A 15,656-nucleotide genomic window follows, 5' to 3' on the forward strand; every position below is an offset into this window, starting at 1 on the left:
GTACCAAGGCGACAGCAGGACACAGACAGTGTCACCACAGGTAGATGTCCCAGTGGAGATGGGAGAGGTCAGGTTCCCCATGGGCTGGAGTGGGGGTTGAGCCCCTTCTGCATCCTCCAGCTTGACACTGGCCTTGTGGGAAGACACATGGATCTGGGAGGTGGAAGCACAGTTCCTGAGTTGTGCAGAATCCTTCCTGGCTGGCCACCCCACTGCCTCCCCTGTGCCTTCCCCTGCCCTGCTGCCTGCACCTGGTTGGATGGAAGATCCTTCTGAGGTGCCATCATTTCCAATTTTGTGATCCTGTGAAATTGATCTCTAGACTGTGAAATTGCTTTCCCGTGAGCCAGTGGTGCTCGTATCAGAAAGTCTTGATCACCAAACTCCTCTCCCTTAGAAATTAGCTCATGCCAGGGGTGTATTAAACCACAATATTGGTATTTTGAAATGTAATGAAAAATTGCTAGGCACACTAGGAGGGCATTTTTGGTACATTTTTACTCAGATTTGATGCCTGCTTGCTGATAAAAAATGTCCGTGTTCTGCTTCCATTTGATAAACTGAAGAAATGACTTGTTTTGCAAACTCAGACTGTTGATATGTAAGGCTGAAGAACAGAACTCTGTTAAAAAAAACAAAACACAACAAAAAACACAACAAACAAAACAAAACAAGCCCCCAGAAAACCCCACCCAAAACTAAAGATGTTGTAGTGAGGAATCTGAAGAACAGAGAATCTCTCCATACCTCTCCTGTCTTCCAGGCTGTGATCAGTTCTCAGTAACACTAATATTATGGACTTTTGAGTCTTGTTTACTGCTGAGTGTCTGCTGCTACGTGTTGATGGTTTGCTTGGTTTTGTGTTGTTTGTTTTTTTTTTTATCCCAAGGGCTTCATTTGTTCCAGCGCTCGTTGTACCTTGTGGTTTTGGGGATTCAGACGGCTCTTCCATAAACTGACTTCTTGGCAAAGAGGGGTATGATTTTTTAGAAAACTAGTGAGGGCATCTTCTCCAGAGATGAGTCGACAGCTGGGTGGTGTGGAGGGGAGCAGGAAGCGGTTTTCCGCAGCTCTGCATACTCTGAAGCAGGAATTTCCGTGTGTCTTCAACTCTTTTCTTCCTTGCTTTGGGAGGCAGAGCGGGGCAGCCCCTCCGGGCCGGGCCGGCCGCGTCCTGCCGGGGCTGCGGGGCCGGGCAGCCCGGCTGTCCCGATCCGGCAGCCTCCGCTTCCACGGGCTGGACTCGGAGCGATTGGCCCGTGCGGATCATGTGGGAGAAGCAGGAATCCTGAGTTGTAGCTTTTGGCACTCCTTTTTCTTTTAAAGCGCTTGCTCTTTTCAGCTCCCCAGGGCTTGTTGCCTTCTTCTGTACATTACCCTGATTATAATCTGGAGTAGCCACAGCACAGACGGAGGGAGTGATTTTAAAGGCGCAGAGATGTTTCAGCAGGTGCCCAGGACTTCGGGCACCGGCTGTTACTACCTAAACTCGGTGTCACCTGAGGGCCAGGAGATGTACTTGCGATTTGATCAAACGGCCCGGCGCCCTCCCTACAGGATGAGCAGGATTCTTGCCCGTCAGCAGCTACTGACGAAGATCCAGCAAGGTGAGTTCCTGGCAGTTCTCCTTAGCCTGGCGTTGTTGCAGGGTCTGCAGGTCCTCTCTTTCATAAAACAGGTTTTAGTGCCTCGAATTCCAGCCTTTTTTCCTGTCTCTTTTCCGAGCTACTCTGGCTAGAGTCAGAGTTTGAAATAGTCATTCATACCTTTCTGTTTCTACACATGCATCCATAAACAGAGAACAGAGAGACAGACACTAGTGCATGATTAGCTATTTAACTGAATTATCTTTTAATCATAAACTATGTGGTAGCTTAGGTGCTGAAGTTCGTTTTTCTGACTTGCTGGCAGCAGTGCATCTGCTCCAATTGCTCCAGGTAAAATCTGCCTGTGGTAAAGCGTTGAGAGAGAATATTTGCTCATCCAGGTAAAAACAAAGCAGAAGTCCAGAGCAGCTGGAAGAAGGGAGCCAGGATGACATCCTTTGGAAACAAACATGTCTAACTGTCAGAGAATTAGAAAACTTGTCACATGTCCTTAAAAATAATTGCTGACTTGGCTTTCTGCAGCTGCTTCTGCAGCTATCTTGGCAGATTATTGATTTTGTTTTTCTGAATATATATCTACAGCACCAAAGCTAAATGCAGATTGGCCTCAGAACAAATCCTTTGGCCCATGCGTGCAATTTAAAGTCATCTTCAGAATTGTGAATGCAAAGATAAAAAAATAAAAGCCAACTGTATGGATTTTTCCAGATTAAAAAGCAAATCAATACATAGGTTTGTATGGATCATAGTTCTGTACAGCATTGAGTTTCCATGAATACCAGTTTCTGAAGTGGATGTGATCCTATATGCAGAAAACGAGTATGTCACATATTTGGTATGAAAAAAAAAAAAGTCATTAATAATCCTGTATATAACAGTGGTTTTTTTGACAGCTTGCAAGGTGTTGGATTCTGCTAACTAGGGGCAGGCATACAGTTAACATTGTTTACTGTCATATCTGGCAAATGTCACAGAAATTTGTGGGACCTTCTGACCAGCAGCAGTTATATGGAATGGCTATTTCTGTGTGCTGCTTTCCAGTAAGATCCTGTATGTCTGTGGCTGTCAAACTCTGGCAGAAGTACAGGCATTTTAGTGATGAGCTTTTATTGCATTTGTAAAGAAAACAATACATGATTCTTTGGCCGGCTTTTAGAAATGATGGAAAAGATAGTTTCTGTGGCAATTAGGAAAGCGGAGTTGTTTGCAAAGCAGTCTCAGGAACTGGTCATGTTTGAAGGATACTGGTCCTCACTGCAACTCTAATTTCAGGAAGGATATTATGTCATTCCATGTACCCAGTGTGCAGCCTGGATTGAATGGAAAGAAAGGGTAATTAATTTCTCTCCAGGTTTATTTGTACAAGTTTTGGGTGCAGTGATAGTACCAGCTTAATTTTCAAGCAGCAGTTGCAGATGTGATAGATAAACACAACTCCCCTACCTGTCATGGGGCTGTTTAATGTCCCCTCTCATAACCTGTAACCCATCAGCTGGCTGTGACCGCCAGGGCTGCCAAAGCCATCCAGCAGTGCCGGGGCTTTGGAGAGGCTGCATGGTGGGACAGGGAGGAGTTTCTGAGCTGTAAGGAATCTGCCTGCAGCTTGTTGCATGGATGGTCAGTCAGCAGTGAATGGTCTCTGCTCCTCTGCTACAGCTTTTCAACCTGTCCTACACAAAGCTGTGGGAAATTATGTTTGAATAGCACCTTGATGTGATAAATATCACAGTTCAGTATAGGAAATATTTGTGTGTTTCAGATCATTAAGAATACATTGTTGCTTCCTTCTTTTACTGATGGAAAACTGGGGAGAGACTCTGCTCTTGATTAAGTGTTACTTCATTAGCAGTAATGAAATCACGTGTGCAAATAGATGCTGATGTCTGTGTATGAGCCCATATATAGGAATACACACATCTAGTGCAAACCAATAGGCAAGGTACACATTATTTCTGCATGTCCCAAGTAATGACTAATAATTTTGTTACAAATAACTGTGTTAGTAATTAAAAAAAAATTAAATATCTAAGTCTATCTGGTATAACTCAATCTGAGACCTCCACTTTACACCCTGGGTGAAACCCTAGTATTGACTGACAAGACTTTCAGGAGGGTTCACCAAGTCAGTGTGTCTTCCTCTGTGCCTGCCTTCTTCAAACTGTAAGTGGTGTGAGGCTGCTGCTGTCGGTCCCACTCTCAGTCCCAGTTCCAGAGGTTACTAGAAGAGTACTGTAGTATAGTTGGAGGAATTACCCTATCCCTTTCCAGGTGAGGGAGTTTTACTCCATTGCTAAGTGAGATTTGTTACAAATGGAGTGCCAAAGAGCAGCTTATCCAGAATGTATTGAAAAGTAAATCAGGAGATGAAAGATGAAAACAAAAACTTGCTTTCAGTCACCCAGCTGAGTAAAGGATGTTAACATTATTGAGTCTCCTTGAATTCGTGTGTCCCTGAACCATACTTTTTAAGGCCATTAATATAATGCATATGAACCCTGCTACCCCAGTTCTTGTCTTAGCAGCTCCCCAATCAAGTAATTGTTTAAATTATAGCATATGTTTAGAAAAACATCCAGCCTGCATTTTAATATTGCTGGGACGGTGAATCCTGCCTGGTTAATTGCTTTGCTGAAAACAGGTCTGCTACATGCTTAAGTGCTAAGCTGGCTTGGGGCTTGTTTGAATACCTGCTCTCTACTTGTGCAGATATTTTTCAGTGACTGGTTTTCAGACTGGAGGCACCCACACTGGGAAATACTGAAGTTTTTACATCAGGGGTATTTACAAAACCACAAGGTGTACTATTTACAATGTGTAGAGCAGTCAGAGCTTCCATTCCAGGAGAGGAACCTGCTTCACTAATGCAGTGTAATATCATGCTGCATATACTTCTGTCTTTTCAGTTGTTACCTGCATGTACTATTCAAAGTGATGCTAAATTACTCAGTCATACTGTGCAATACAGCTTTTTTTTTCCTCCTTTACCAACATGCTTGTTGAAGAAACTTTCCTTTGTATTTTCCTTTGGTGTTAGTTAAAAATAAACTAAGTGAATCATAAGAGGAATCATGCTATTTAATAATATCTAAAAAGAAAACCACCACAAGGGAAATGAAAGGAACTAGGCTGTTATTTTAATCAGCTCATACTTTGAAAGTCCTAAATATTTGGTTTATGTACACCACCAACTCCTTGGGGCAGAATTATGTGGTGGCCTTGAATGTGAGTAGTAATTATCTGTCTCATATTAAATAGGTATTTTCAAAATGTGATCTTTTGATGATTCCCTTTCCCCCATAAGCCCGTTAGTTTCCATGCTGAAGGGGACACATGTCTCAGCGTAAAGGAACAGGGTGTAGCATGCTTGGTCTGAGGTATTTATTCAAACTGTGTATGCAGTAACTGTATGAGAATTCATTAATGATTACTCATGTTCTCTTTAAATAAATAAGGTGGTGACTTTCAAGACTTTATATTACATGAGTCACAAAGTTGATATTTCTTTCACAGTACATGCCTAAATTCAGTGCAGAACAGAAAATATAAAAAGGAGCTATTGGTAAAAAGAAATGAAGAATTAAGACCATACTCTGAAAGTGTTAAATTGTTATTATTGACTGTGCAGCAAAAACAGAGCACATGTCAAGGTGAATGAAGCCACATCTGCCCCTGCACAGCTAAGGCCTTGATGGTAAATAAATGTGCCCATCATCTACAGTAGAATTTGATTCTTAGGCTGCTATTTCAGTGAGAAAATAATATGAAGAAACAAGTGAAAATAAGACAAATTCCTTTTTGCAGTGAGTAAATTCCTGTCTGCAGTGAGTTAAACACTGGGATTTTTCTCAGTTCGTGTCCACAGGCAAGAGCAGTTGAAGAGAAGTGTTCAACAGAATGACCTCAGGATACAACTTTTCAAGGCAAATTCTCCATTCAACAGTCAGCAAAGTTTTTATGCTCTTACATGTTTCAAGTTCAGTTTTGCTCTTTTATGAGCACTGTTACCTCTATGTCACCTGTGTTTGTCTGGTTTGAGCAAATGTTAGAGGTACAAACAAATGCTCTTTTCTGTTTATAGTCTTCTCTGTGGAGTTTGTTCAAGATGTTCAAGTCTTGCCTTTTCCAAGATTGCGTACAGTTTGTGGAAGATGTAATAGAGGGATGCAAGTGACTTGGTAAAAAATTGTGCATTTTACATTACTTTAGATTTCAATTATTAATGTAAAACAAACCAAGTACCAGCAATAGTAGTGTAGTATACAGCTGTAGTATAGTCTCATACTCAAAAGGAGAACTTGGAAGTCATGTCAGTGGAAACATTGCAGTCATAGTCTGCATTTTAAAAGTCTGGGTCACATTCTGGATGTGCACACAGGTACCTGTCCACTTCTGGAGATGGGAAATGGGATACAATTATGTAATGAAAGACTGTGGCATTTGTTCAGCAAAAAAAGATGGTTGTGTAGGCAACCTGAACCATGTTATTTCCCACATGCCTGGATGCTGGCCACTGTATCTACACATCTTTAAACCTCATTGTCTGAACCCAGGAAATAAAATATTAACCAACAAGATTAAACCTTGATGATAATGATACAGACACCTCCACCTAGGCCATCTCTGACCTATGCCAGGAATCTCCTGCCTCTTGAGCTAACAGGGTAGCTCCTGGAAGTAGCAGTTTGTAGTTTCTGTTCAGCTCCCAGTGCCTCCACTTCTGATGGCCCCATGTCTGTACTCCAACCCAAGCATACAGGAGAGGATGGACCTGGGCCTCAGGTGGCCTAAGGCACCAGGAGGAATGTCCTCTGCTGCACAGCTGCCTTGCAGACCTTAGCTGCAACGTGGTCCATCACCCTCTCCAGTGTCAGACATGTGGAAGGGGGTGTGCTCATGTCAGAGGGACCTTTGTGTTCATTATACAATATCGAGTCTTGACTAAGTCTGTGAAAACTGTTTCTTTCAGTATCTGAAGGTCTATTAGAAACTGAAACCCTACATCACAGGAAGCTTCTTCACCATCATTTCTTCTTCCTTACACACTTCTTTAGTCCTTAGCCCTAAACTTGGAGAAACTGGAGTTTTGCAATTAAATTCTAAAATTTCTTTTAAAATATTTTTTTCTAAACTTGTACTCCAAAATGGTTGAAGTATTTGGTGTGGAACTTTCACACAAAAACTGTGAATATCCTGAAGGGTATTTATAAATGCAAAGTGCCCTGAGGTGTGTTTATTGGAAAAAAAAATAAAATAAAATAAATAGTAGTGCAAAAGGTTGCAGTTCAGTTAATTAGAGTTTTACAAAGTTTAACTTCATAGACAATGGGACATTTGAAAGGGACAAGCCTTCACTGGAGCCACTACCTGGCAAAGGAGGTTCAAAAGCTGAAATTATCAACCAATATCTGGGGGGCATGTATCAAGAAATGGCCTGTGGGGTACAGGAGATCAGACTCAAAGGTGGCTCCTTCTGGCCTAATCATATCATAGCCACTGAGTGGCACCAAGACTTCTGCAAATACATGCAAGTTGGACACCAAGAAGGAAATCTTGGCTCTTATTTTAAATTAGGGGACTTTTGCTCTCAATTTCACTGAAAGCAGGATTTCAGCCAAGGTGAAATCTTGAGACATTTTTGTTTCAAAATTGTTTGTGGTGAAATGAACAGCTGTAGTTGTGCTATACAACTTCTGTGTTGATCACTGAGGAGATTTTTAATTTTCACATTAACCCTATTGTATAATTAGACCCGTCATGTTAAAAGGAACTTAATCTCATAAATGCAGGATCTTTGCTCAATAAAGAAATCCTTAGTGTGATAATAATTGGTTTTTTTAGTTACATTTAGAGGAAGGAGTGAAAAGTCAGTCACAGGGGTATATAAAGTGCTATGTAACAGAAGTCAAATAGAAATTACTCACTAACAGATTAATAAAAAAAATCTGTACGCAGCACTTCTGTTACTGGGAGGCTCTTGGATCTGTATTTATCTATAAGTCCCTGAAAATTAAGTTCAGCATTTGTGCCCTGAGCATTGTGTTAGTTAAAAAAAATCTGCAGATATTTAGCCAGATATTGTATTAGATACATAGCCAGATATTTAGTTATTAAACTTTGGTATTTAGCCAGATACAGTATCTAGGCAATAGATCCTTATGGGCTTTTTCTTCCCTACATTTTGGTTCAAATGCAAACACTATGATATAATTGATAGCATCTTGGCCACCGTAATTTTTTTTATCTTACTTGTATCATACAATATTCTCTGACTTTTAGTTGCACTTAAACAATTATATGAGCTGTTTCATATAGGGCATTGCACCTCTCCTACGAAGATGGGCTGAAAGAGTTAACAGTTGTTCAGCCTGGAGAAGAGAAGGCTCCAGGGAGACCTCTTAGCAGCCTTCCAGTACCTGAAGGGCCTACAGGAAAGCTGGGAGGGACTTTTTACAGGAGCTTGTAGGAGAGGATGAGGGGTAATGGATTAAAACTGGAAGAGGGAAGATTTAGATTAGACATTAGAAGGAAATTCTTCAGTGTGAGGGTGGTGAGATACTGGAATAGATTGCCCAGGGAAGTTGTGGATGCCCCCTGCCTGGAAGTGTTCAAGGCCAAGTTGGATGAAGCTTTGAGCAACCTGGTCTAGTGGGAGGCATCCCTGCCAGTGCAGGGGAGTTGGAACTAGGGGATGTTTGGGGTCACTTCCAACCTAAACCATTCTATGATATGTTTAGATTAGTGCCTAAGCCTCTAATGGAAGGAAGTGAGAAAATAAGTCACTTGTAGTTAAGTTGTTAGATTATTAAACAGTTGTCTATAGTTGAGTTTTTTACATATTATAATAGCCACTTTTAAGAGTAAGACAGCCTGTGGGCTTGATCCAGTATATGCTAATTGTGTAATTTCTTATTTATGCTTATTGTACAGCTATTTGAATGTGGACAAGTCAGTAAGTTCTCATCTTCACACCTTGTAAAATTCCCACGTGTGCTTTTGCGTAAAAACTTGTAGTTTCCCTTCCCAGGTTCAGTTCAGTGGGCCAGCTGAGCTTACTAGATCAAATGATCACAACACTAATTGGGCACCATAATACAGTGGGGGAGAGGAGGGCTTGAGCACCTTGAGCTGAACTATTTAGAAGCTGTGGGAGAGCAGACAGTGTGATTCAGAGAACTTGGGAGCATTAAGGCTTAGCTGAAAAGAATGTGTGTGACTCAGTTTGAAAACACGTTGTGGCTTTTTGTCTCTCATCTGTTACAGGACTGAGGAAATTAATTCTACCAGGAGAAGAAAGTCACTCCTTAGCAGTGCAGGCTACATAGGGTTTTGACTAACATACACCTCCAGATGAGCAAAAGTTTCTGTTCTTGTGACAAGTCAGATGAACTCAGAGAAATAACTTAGTTTAAAATACGGGTTGTGCACTACATCTTAAGTAAATACCATCTGCCAAGCACGAAAGCTGCCTTGCTGGAACATACCAGTTGTTTTGCTTTCCACTCAAAGTCCTTTGCCAAAGAAGGACTCAGCCCTGCAACTTATTCAAATGAATCTTCCTCTGTACTAAAGGAGCAGAATAATAAATCCTAATAATGTCAGCTGTTATTGTTTTAATGAGCTAGATATTACAGTCCTTTGGCAATAGTTGTGCTCTCTTATAATAGAATTGTGACTGGAGAAAAGTCTGCGTGAGCAAAATTTTCAAGATGTAGAAGAAAAATCTGTATATATAGTTATTGTTGTCCTTCTCATTTATTCCTAATGGCCTACAGGGTACCTGAATGTTTTCCCTTTTTATATGTCATTAGTGTCTTTCACAGTGTGTTTATTTTATTGATTGTGCCATCCTTATTTCTAATTCTCCGTCATTTGAGTGGTTTAGGAGTATGGAACAAAGGCAGTAAGTTCAAAGTGGAATCTCTAAACTTAATTCTAACTCTTATCCTATTTAGTCACAAATGCATACCTGCTAGCATCCCCCACCCCCTTAACCAGCCATCCTTCTGAGAAATTTCTCAGCTTCCTTCTTGAAATAACATTTACAGGAAAATGAGACACCCTTCATTAAGGAAAGGCATTTCCTTAAGGGCTGCAGTACAGCTTTTACTGCTGAACATATCCAGAGGCAAGGATGGTAGTACAGCTTTTACTCTCCTCTTAACACTTCTCTACAAGGGAGCTGCCACTTCTGCAGACCCCACAGTATGTCCTGAATCCTGTGGTTTTCCTCTAGATCTCCAGCAACTCTTTCTTCTTCCTTGCTATATGTATCCTTTGGGCCAATACTTGAATGTGGATTATCCACATTATCCATAAGCTCCTGCTTGAAGATGTTAGGTGTTAACATGTCACGTTCCGTGTCGCTACTCAGTTTACAGCAGTAAAATGTCCCTCTAAGTCTAAGTGGGCATGTCTATACTGCTAAATAAGAGACATGGGAGGTGAGTTGGAGTATCCTCTGCTCCGCTGAGTAGATGACTCCCTGGCTCTGTTTTGGCCTTCTCCAGCTAGCTCAACCCAGAGCAAATTTATGGGAGAAAGGACTAGTCCTAGGTAGTGCCAACATGAGCCAGGCCATGTCACTTGATCCAAAAATCAGGAACCAGGCTGTCTTTCTTTGAGTGGTGTAAACATAACCATTCTTGCCACTGCCACAGAGGATGTAAAAAGAGGAGAAACCTTGCTCCACAGACCTAAAAATCTAACCATTACTGTTTCTGTAGTATTTACCTCAAGGTGAAAGTTTTTTGTTGTAATGCAATTTCGAATGCTTTGAAGTTTCTGAAGAAAGTATGCAAAAGTAAATGTCACTTATTGTGAACTGCCTTTCCATTTCTGCCACTTTCCATCATTAATCAGCAGTCCTGGCTGACTGGAGAGGTACTTACAGATTGGAAGTCAGCCAATGTGACACCCATATATAAGAAGGCACAGAAGGAGGATCTGGGAGATCACAGGCCTGTCAGTTTTACTTTGGTGCCAGGGAAGCTGATGGAGCAGATAATTCTGATTACTGTTATACATCACATGCAGGACAACCAGGTCATCAGGCCCAGTTAACATGGGTTTATGAAAGGCAGGTTCTGTTTGACAAACCTGATCTCCTTTTATGACAAGGCAACCCATTTATTGGATGAGGGAAAGGCTGTGGATGTTGTCTACCTTGACTTTAGTAAGGCATTACTAAGGAGTTAAATCCAGTTGGTGGCTGGTCACAAATGGTGTTCCCTAGGGCTCAGTCCTTGGGCCACTCCTGTGTAACATCTTTGTCGATGATCTAGATGAGGTGATAGAGTAAATTTATAGATGACACTAAGCTGATGGAAGTGTTGATCTGCCTGAGGGCAGGGAGGCTCTGCACAGGGATCTAGACAGGCTGGATCAGTGGGCCAAGGCCAATTGCATGAGGTTTATTAAGGCCAAATGTTGGGTCCTGCACTTCAGCCACAACAACCCTCGGCAGCGCTGCAGGCTTGGGGAGGAGTGGCTGGAGAGCTGCCCAGCAGAGAAGGACCTGGGGGTGCTGATTGACATCTGGCTGAACACGAGCCAGCAGTGTGCCCAGGTGGCCAACATGGTCAATGGCATCCTGGCCTGCATCAGGAATAGTGTGACCAGGAGGGCCAGGGAGTTGATCTTAACCCTGTACCCAGCACTGGTGAGGCCACAGCTCCAGTCCTGTGTTCAGTTCTGGGCCCCTCACTACAGAAAGGACATTGAGCTCCTAGAGTGTGTCCAAAGAAGGGTGACAAAGCTGGTGAAGGGTTTGGTGCATATATCTAAGGAGGAGCGGCTGAAGGAGCTGGAGTTCAGCCTGGAGAAAAGGAGGCTGAGGGGAGACCTTATTGCTCTCTACAACTACCTGAAAGGAGGTTGTAAAGAGCTGGGGAGTGGGCTGCTCAAGGAAGCTACAAGTGACAGGAGAAGAGGCAATGGCCTTAAGTTGTGCCAGGGGAGGTTTAGATTGGATGTTAGGAAGAATTTCTTCAACAAAATGGTTATCAGGCATTGGAACAGACTGCCAGTGGTGGAGTCACCATCCCTGGAGGTATTTAAGAGTCCTATAGACATAGTATTTAGGGATATGACTTAGTTAACTGTCAGTGGTAGGTTCTGGTTGGACTCAATGATCTTGAATGTCTTTTCCAACCAAGGTAATTCTATGATTCTATGAAATGCCAAAGTAAACTATGTTATAAAGCCAATTGCTTAAATCTTTTTTCATTTTTTCATCCAGTGGAGGAGACAGATCCCATTAGCTAAACACAACCCCATTCTTTTTATTTTTAAATCAATATCCCAAATTTGTGTAAAATCAGGACCTGGAAAGACTATTCCAAATAATTAGATCACATTGCTCATCCCAATAACTGCAGCATCATTGAGCATCCTTTTGAAGGAACAAACATTTGAAAAGGGAGTGAAGATGAAAGACAGTGCTAGATTTGAGGAGGAAGAAGTGTCTCTGTAAACACTCAGATGGTACAAGTGTGGGACTCATGTGAATTTCACAGTCCCTTTGCATCCTTTTAGCTTCAGGAAGCAGCAGAACCATTAGTTTTTCCTAGGCTCCCAACTGATATGGGAGTGTCTGGACAGGACAAGACTCTCAGAACCCACACCATGTGGCTTTTTTATAATATATTTGACCAACTGAAATGTTTGGTGGGCTGAATCTAAGTTTTGTGTCTTTAATTGCACCTGATGGCAGCAGCTGAATATTTAATCATTTTGTAACTTGAAAGATAATGGCTTTCTCTTCCTGCAAACATTTATCTGAGGGTGAATAATGTAAAATCCAGAAGTTAAGGCTTGGCACAGACAATGAGGCAGTAAGTCCTTAGCTTTTTTTTTTTTCTTTATACTTTCATTTTATCAGCTATATTTATATGTATTTCTGAGGACTTTTTAGAAATGCCATTCTGTCAGCTTCACTTCGTTAGCAGCATGGCTGTCTGCCTAGGCCTTATCCAGAGTTACAAGGAGTTTCTTTTCTTTTAAATTCAGCAAGCATTGGACTATATCTGGTTTAAAAGTCCCTTCCAAATTATTCAGAATACTTTCTCCAAAACCACTTTATCATTCAAACTGCTGATTCTGCATTACAGCCAGACAGCCCTGCCAAAACCCAAGCCATTGCAGCAAAAGCTGCATTTCATAGCACTGCATGAGTGATGAACCCTGAGTTCAATAATACCGGCACTGATTCATGGCTGAGATGATTGTATCTTCATCTGATGCTTCACACCGAGAGCCAGGGCTGTCTGCTTCCCATCACTGGCCATTAGGACATCACATGAGTGGTGCTACCAAAGGGAACACATGGCTGTGATTCACTTTGGAGGGACTTCAGGCCATCCCTCCCCAGCAGCTCATAGCCCTGACATCCTCAGTGAGGGGATGCAGGTGGGGCACCTTTGCACTTGCACATGGGGCACAAGGCTTTGTCTGTTCAGACCAAGAACAGTTTATTCACTAGCAGCTTCTGAAGGCAGGCAGAAATTTCCGGTGACATTTTGATTCTCTTTTATGCAGACCTATTTTTAGATGGTGCTGCTGCTGCCAGTCATGTCAAACACTTTGTGTCTTTCGAGTTTTTGCTGAACGGCATAATAAGCGTTTCAGCTCCCTGATGCATAATGGCAGTGTTATTTACTGAAAGTCTTACTATTTCAAGTGGCTTCTTATCTAAAGATCATTTCATTAGTTCTTGCCTCTGAAGTTTAAGAGGAAACAACTGCAGTTGCTAAAAAAGAATCTAAATTAAACTTTTTTTCAGTAATACTCATTTCCTCTAATATCGGTTTCTAAGTCTATTTTAGGACTGACAAAGCAGATGATCCATATTCCAAGGCTATAATCTCGCTTCTGACATCCACAGCTGCATTGTTAAGTTGGGTTAGAGAACTGGACTATTTCTGAGGGAGATTTAGTACCTTTTCTGTTAGTTGGATTCTATTTTTAGTCTGAGAGCACAAACCACTTTGTACTTTAAGTTCTCATGGAAAGCCAGCAGCAGCCATGAGAGCTGTAAGGAGGGGTCACTTACATTCCTGTTAGTCTGGTTGTACACTGCTGCCTCCCACAGTCCCAAGTCTAGGGGCTACTCCTGACACAGAGGAGATGGCCTAGAGCCCAGTTGTGTCCCGGAACCCACCCATGAAGTACTGTTGTGTCACTGCTCTGTCACTGTTGGCAGCCTAGCTTGCTGGGGAATGGAGCTCAGGTGCATAGATGTGAGATATCAAGTAGACACATTCCTTAGAGCAGAGCAGAGCAAGATCCTATCAGATGACTAGACTATGGTGTAGAAGCTGAGTGGCCAGAGTTTGCCTGATTTTATCTATCTATCTATCTATCTATCTATCTATCTTTGTATATATATACCAAAAAAAAATTATAAATCTAAAAATTAGATTTCTGAGTACATTAAACATTTTGCTTACAGTTCAGTTTTTGGAAGTTGCCATGACCCAGAGTTTTGTCATCTTCCCAGAGTGCAGAGGGCGCTGCTCAGTACCAGACCCAGCAAGTAGTCCTTGTCTTTCTGCAGAATATCCTGTTAGCTCTTAGAGCAATGAAACAAATTCTGTAGGCTCTTAACTGATTTATATAGAAACTAAGAATTCAAAAAGTGTAGAAATCAATAGTTTTGCCCCATGCAACTATTGTTTCACCATCCTGCTGTGCTTTTTTCTGCCAGTACTCCTGTCTGCATTTTTCTGTCACTGAGGGAGCTGGTCTCCAGAGAGCTTCATTCATTAGCACTCTGAGAACCTCCCATTAGGATCACTGGCCAGGGTTGCTGGAGGCATGGTCCTCTGGACTGGCTGTAGAAACAGCAGCCTGCGAAATGTGTCATAGGGAAATGAGTATATATCACTGTAGCATAGCCCTGATTTGGAAACATACCCTGCTTTCTTGACAGTCATGCCCTGACATCAGAGGCTTTGATTCAAATCAGTTGGGTTTTTTGTAACTAAGCACACACAGGTTATTCAAGAAACCATTCTCTTACTTGACTTTAATCAAGTAATTATGTGGTAATCAGAAATAGCTCAGACCTTTGAAGTTGCATTCTTCTAGAAAATTTTATTTTGGGCAACATCTGTAGAAGATTTTGCTTAAGAAAAATACTGCATTGCTGTTGGACTCTTCCTGGGAATAGGACCTCAAGTTGTTGTACAAGCAGGAATACAGTCTTCAACAGCCACTGTGAATGAAGTTACGTGAGAAGCAGAGGAAGACTGTAGTCTAAAATCCTGGAAATATCTCATCTTAAGGCTTTAATGAAGACCAATATAAAATGACTGGCATTTTAATTGTAGCTATACAGAACCATTTACTCTGCACATTGGCAGGGCATTTTATATCTCCACGGTGCCTGCAGACTGATTCTGAGAGCAAAAAGTTTTTCAAAACAGGCTGGTCCCAGTGAAGAAAGACTTTAGCTTTTAGAATACTAGCTGAATGTTATACAGCATTTTAAGAATAAGGATGCAAGTACTTGCATGCATATATTTTCTTGTTCAGCAAAACATTTCTGTTATTACAATGCTTTCTTCTTCCTGAGCACCTGAAGCTGACAAATTTCTGGTCTAAACTATTGCCATATAATTTGTTTTGAATAAAACATGAAAAAATAAAATAGTAGAATGTATTTAGGTAATGTTCAGTAGAGATGGTCACAATGCATTTAAAGTTAATAAAAATTAGACCAGTATTTTAAAAAAAGTGTTCCTTATTGACTACATAGCATCTGGAAAACTATAGCAAGTTTTAATTATCTTCAGAAAACAAAAGCTCTTGCCAACACATGCTGGTTATTATCAGCAGCTGCTGCATGCTGACATACTCTTTCAGCTCTATGAGGCTCAGCTGTCTTAAACAATCATTGTAAAATGTAAAATTGATTTATAGTGATGATCATTTCTTGTTAAATACTTAACTACTGATGTCATTTATACTGAATTCAGGTTCGCATCTTTGTTTAAGCTGTAATAAAATTACATAAAATCACAATTAATGTTTCATATAAGAGGTGCAAAT

At 41.3% G+C, this 15,656-nt stretch overlaps 1 protein-coding gene across 1 annotated transcript in view; it reads left to right on the forward strand.

Annotated features, from left to right (window-relative positions):
- Nucleotides 1–1,438: 1,438 nt before the first annotated feature.
- The window catches only part of STARD13 (StAR-related lipid transfer (START) domain containing 13), a 119,370-nt gene continuing 105,152 nt past the window's right edge, over nt 1,439–15,656 (forward strand). Inside the window, exon 1 of the mRNA XM_009998344.1 lies at nt 1,439–1,607. Within this exon, the coding sequence (XP_009996646.1) occupies nt 1,439–1,607 (169 nt within the window). The remainder of the gene's footprint in view (nt 1,608–15,656) is intronic.

Source organism: Chaetura pelagica, unplaced genomic scaffold (assembly GCF_000747805.2).
Source record: "Chaetura pelagica isolate M959 unplaced genomic scaffold, ChaPel_1.0 scaffold105, whole genome shotgun sequence".
NCBI lineage: Eukaryota > Metazoa > Chordata > Aves > Apodiformes > Apodidae > Chaetura > Chaetura pelagica.